Source organism: Arachis ipaensis, chromosome B03 (assembly GCF_000816755.2).
Source record: "Arachis ipaensis cultivar K30076 chromosome B03, Araip1.1, whole genome shotgun sequence".
In the NCBI taxonomy this organism is placed as follows: domain Eukaryota; kingdom Viridiplantae; phylum Streptophyta; class Magnoliopsida; order Fabales; family Fabaceae; genus Arachis; species Arachis ipaensis.
This window is the reverse complement of record NC_029787.2, coordinates 94,410,131-94,414,949: the sequence shown is the minus strand read 5'-3', so window position 1 is coordinate 94,414,949 and position 4,819 is coordinate 94,410,131. Positions and strand designations below refer to the sequence as shown.

Here is a 4,819-nt window from a genome sequence, read left to right as displayed (position 1 = left end):
ATAGTAGCGATAATCTGCGTTAATCTTGTTAATGATGTGTACTTAGAAATTCCTTACAGATGGTAATTACCTGCAAATTTAAGGATGAAGAAAATAGTGCTAAAAAAAGTGTTAATTTTTTCAGTTCCTGACTTTTTGGGATCATGGGGAGCAGATTATGTTGATGCGTGCGTGATTGCTGATAAGTTGAAGATCCATAGAGAAGATGGTGAAACATCGCTTTAGAGAGTCTATAAAATCTTTGTTTGGAAGTCATGTTGACCCTGAGAAAGAAGAGCAACTGCAGGGAGCTAAAACAGGTACAATTTCTATCCCAAGATTAAAAGCTCAGCTGCCACCATGACATCACAATGATAATGATAAATAATTTTCCACGACTTATCAATCACCTTGTAATGATTAAACAAATGATTTCGTGTTTTGCTGCTCTTTTTTTTCCTACAGAAATTGATGACAAAGTGAAAAGGATATTGAAACTTATTAAAGATGACAACCTTGAAGAGGATGGCCCCCCTTTAGAGCAATCTAAGAAGGAACCACTTGTTGAACTGATTGAGGATTTCCACAATCAGTACCAATCGCTCTATGCACGATATGATCATTTGACAGGTGAGTTAAGGAAAAAGATTCATGGCAAGCAAGGAGAAAATGAGAGCTCATCGTCCAGTTCAGACTCAGATTCAGATTATTCTTCAAGAGACAAAGTCAGAAAAAATGGACAGCTGGAAAGTGACTTTCAAAAGATAATTGAAGGCTTAAAGCAAGAACTTGAAATGGCTAGTGTGGAAGTTGCTGAATTAAACCGGAGGTTGACAAGTACTCATGAAGAGAAGGAGGATCTTAACTCGAAATATGTTGCAGCATTGAGCAAGATAGAAGAAGCAGAGAAAATAAACATGGATTTGAAATCTGATGCTGAAGCATCGAGTATTCAAAGATCAAAACTTTTGGATGAAAATGCTGAACTAAAAAATCAACTGGACGTTGCTGGTAAGACAGAAGCTGACCTGAGTCAAAGATTGGAGGACTTGAAGACAGAAAAAGATAGTTTGACATCGGCGAAGGAGACAGCTATCCAGCAGATTGTTGAGGAAAAGAAGATTACAGATGACCTGAGAACCACAGTTGATCAACTGAAGGATGCGAAATTCTCTCTTGAGAAAGAATTACAAGTCGTGACAGGGGAAATTTTCATTCTAAAACAGCAGTTAGAGCATGCAGATGAGGAAATGACAAAGGTCAACAACAACCTGAGAGAAACTCAGGAAGAAAATGAATCATTGAAATTGAAACTTTCACAGGCTTCTGATGAGGTCCAGCTTTCTCACAGAAGAATTCAAGAACTTGTAGACGAATTGAGTCAGTTAAAGGAGGAACATGTTGCAGCATTGAGCAAAATAGAAGAAGTAGACAAAATAAACATGGATTTGAAAACCGATGCTGAAGCATCGAGTACTCAAAGATCAAAACTTTTGGATGAGAATGCTGAACTAAAAAATCAACTGAATGTTGCTGGTAAGACAGAAGCTGAGCTGAGTCAAAGATTGGAGGACTTGAAGACAGAAAAAGATAGTTTGACACTGGAGAAGGACACAGCTATCCAGCAGATTGTCGAGGAAAAGAAGATTACGGATGACCTGAGAACGACAGTTGATCAACTGAAGGATGAGAAATTCTTGCTTGAGAAAGAATTACAAGTTATGACAGGGGAAATTTCCATTCTAAAACAGCAGTTAGAGCATGCAGATGAGGAAATGACAAAGGTCAACAACAACCTGAGAGTCAGTGAGGAAGAAACTGAATCATTGAAATTGACAATTTCACAGGCTTCTGATGAGGTTCAGCTTTCTCACAGAAGAATTCAAGAACTTGTAGATGAGTTGAGTCAGTTAAAGGAGAAACATGATGAGAAGGAAAGGGAAGTTTCAATCCTCACCGAGATGCATGAAGGGCATCAGAATGAATCCTCAAATAAAATTAGGGAGCTTGAGGGACAAGTCACAAACCTGGCACTAGAACTAGAATCACATCAAACCCAGAAAAGAGATATGGAGGAGCAAATTAAAAGGGGCACAACTGAAGCAAGGGAACTAGGAGAGCACAATTTAGGGCTACGTAGCCAGATTTCAGAACTTGAAATGAAGTCCAAAGAAAGAGAAGAGGAACTATTTTCCCTCAAGAAGAAACTTGAAGATAATGAGGAGGAGTCATCCTCTAAAATATTAGATTTGACATCTCAGATAACCAATCTGCTGACTGACATAAGCACATTACATTCAAAAAACAATGAACTGGAAGAGCAGATAATTTCAAAGAGCAGTGAAGCATCAACTCAAGTCAAAAGCATTACTGATAACATGAGTGTGTTGCAGCACGAAGTGGAGTCCCTACAACAACAGAAAGCTGACTTGGAAGTTCAGTTAGTGGAAAAAGTCCAAGAGAATTCAGAGTATGCAATTCACTTGCAAAATCTGAAAGAGGAGGTTGACAAAAAAACCCTGGAACAAGAGAAACTTATGGAAGACACCGAAAATTTACTCATGCAGATAAGGAATCTGGAATCAGAGGTGAGCACTATGAAGAACCAGAAAAGTGTAGATGATGAGCTGATAAGGACTAACAGCCACGAGATTGATCATTTGAGACAAGAGAAGTTGGAGCTACTTGACAAAACAGCAGAATTAGAGAAAACATCATCAGAGAGAGGATCCGCGTTTTCTGTCATCCAGGACACACTTCGTAAGGTAGAGGAAGAGAGTTCAGCTCAAATAATGAATTTGACTGAGCAAATCAACAATCTTCAAAATGATTTGGTTTCCTTGGAGAATCAGAAACAAGAGTCATCACAGCAGTATGACGGACTGAAGTTGGAGGTGGATTCTATACACAGCCAGAAGAGTGAACTTGAAGAGCAAGCAAGAGCTAAAGATCATGAGAACAGCGAGCTGAGAGAGGAAATTATTGGATTGAAGGGAACAATCACTGCGCTGGAGACAACAATGGCAGAAAAGAAGTTTGCGTTTTCCACTTTGCAGGAAAAATTTCATGAGAAAGAGAACGAAGCTTCTGCCTTAACCACCCAAGTGAATAATCTGCAAAATGACTTGCTTTCATTGCAGGGCTTAAAAGAAGAGTTGGAGCTCCACTGTGGAAAAATCAAAGAAGAACATGCAGAAAGGTTTACACTCATAGAGAATGAAAAGAATGAGCTAGCAGGAAAGTCAACCGATCTTCAGAGAACATTAGAAGAACGAGAAGATGCTTATCAGAAGTTAAATGAAGGTTATATACAAATCGAAGGTTGGCTGAAGGAAAGCAAGGTGAGCCTTGAAGTTGCTGAGAAGAAGATTGAAGAAATGGAACGTGAGTTCCATGAAGGCAGTGAGTTTAAGAATCAGATGATGGCTGAACTGGAGCATACAGTGGAGGATCTGAAGAGAGACCTTGAAGAGAAAGGAGATGAAATCAACACTATGTTTGAGAATGTCCGCATGCTCGAGGTTAAGCTTCGTCTTTCCAATCAGAAGTTACGCGTCACAGAACAATTGCTAAGTGAGAAGGAGGAGAGCTTTAGAAAAGCTGAAGAAAAGTTCCAACAAGAGCAGAAAGCTCTTGAAGACATGATTGCTACTTTGTCAGTAAAGCTTGCTGCCAACAATGAAGCTTTTCAGGAAATCATAGCCGGTGTTAAAGAGTGTGTGAACAGCGTGACGGTTGGCATAGAAACCGTGTGCTGGAAATTCTCTGATAAATGTAAAAATCATGAGAACTCTATCTCCAACATGTCTCGTGAGCTTCAGGTTGCAAAGAACGGTTTCAGGGAGATGAACAAGGAAAAAGAGCAATTGCAGACACAGAGACACCAATTGCTGGAGCAGCTGCGGGATAAGAAGGAAGAAGAGTTAGCTTTGAGGGAGAGGATTGAGAAGCTGGAGGCAAAAGCAAGCAAGGATGAATCAGAGAAGACGAATCTGGCAGCGAACATGGCTCAACTGAGGAATACAGTTGGAGAATTGGAGAAGAAGATGAAAGAGAAAGATGATGGCATGTTGGACTTGGGTGAAGAGAAGAGGGAGGCCATAAGGCAGCTTTGTTTGTGGATTGATTATCATCGCAGCCGTTATGACTATCTCAAAGACGTTCTATCAAAGACAGGTAGAGGCCAACGAACGGCTTAAATCCTTAAAGCTTTTTTAGCACCTTCTTGTGTGTCCCATTTAGGTATGGTGTTGTGGTTTGAATTGTTATTAGTTCAATTTTTCTCATGTGAATTAATTCTTTGTTTCTTTTGGTTAAAAGTTCAAACATGTGCGTGTTTATAATTTAATTCATTCTGTATCAGGAGCATATATCTCCTTCATGATTTGGTTATCATCACATACCTCATCATTACTTGTCATATGAGGGTCATCGTCTTTTGTCTATGCCTCTTTTTTGTAACTTGTAATAAAGTGATATTGAGAAACTATAATGGGAAGAAGAAAATAAATGCAATTATTTCCCCATGCAATATCAAAATTGACGCTCTCCTAATCCCTCTTCCCACCGACCACCTCCGATCCCTCCGTCGCGACGCACATCTGCTTTGATCATCGCGGTTTTCCCCATTCGTGACGGGAGACGGGAACAGTCAACTATTAATTGGGTTGCAAGAAAATCCAAAAAATACTGAAAACATGTAATTCACTCCAAAATGTCAATTTTACTACCACAATAAAAAATAAAAACCATCTGAAACCCTCCTTTTGCAAAAGCCTCCTTTTGCAATGCTTCCCTCCGCCATGCATGTGTTTCCTTCCGTCATGTGTGTGCTTCCCTC

At 39.6% G+C, this 4,819-nt stretch overlaps 1 protein-coding gene across 4 annotated transcripts in view; it reads left to right on the top strand.

Moving 5' to 3' along the window:
• LOC107630718 (myosin heavy chain, skeletal muscle, adult) overlaps positions 1-4,495 on the top strand; it is a 6,309-nt gene extending 1,814 nt beyond the window's left edge. For 2 of the 4 annotated variants that reach the window (XM_016333933.2, XM_021119095.1), the window contains exons 3-4: positions 155-299; positions 445-4,495. In XM_016333933.2, the coding sequence (XP_016189419.1) occupies positions 206-299; positions 445-4,178 (3,828 nt within the window). In that variant the 5' untranslated portion in view covers positions 155-205 and the 3' untranslated portion in view covers positions 4,179-4,495. Of the gene's footprint in view, positions 1-124; positions 300-444 lie in introns of all 4 variants that reach the window. The other 2 variants (XM_016333932.2, XM_021119094.1) reach the window with 1 other exon arrangement.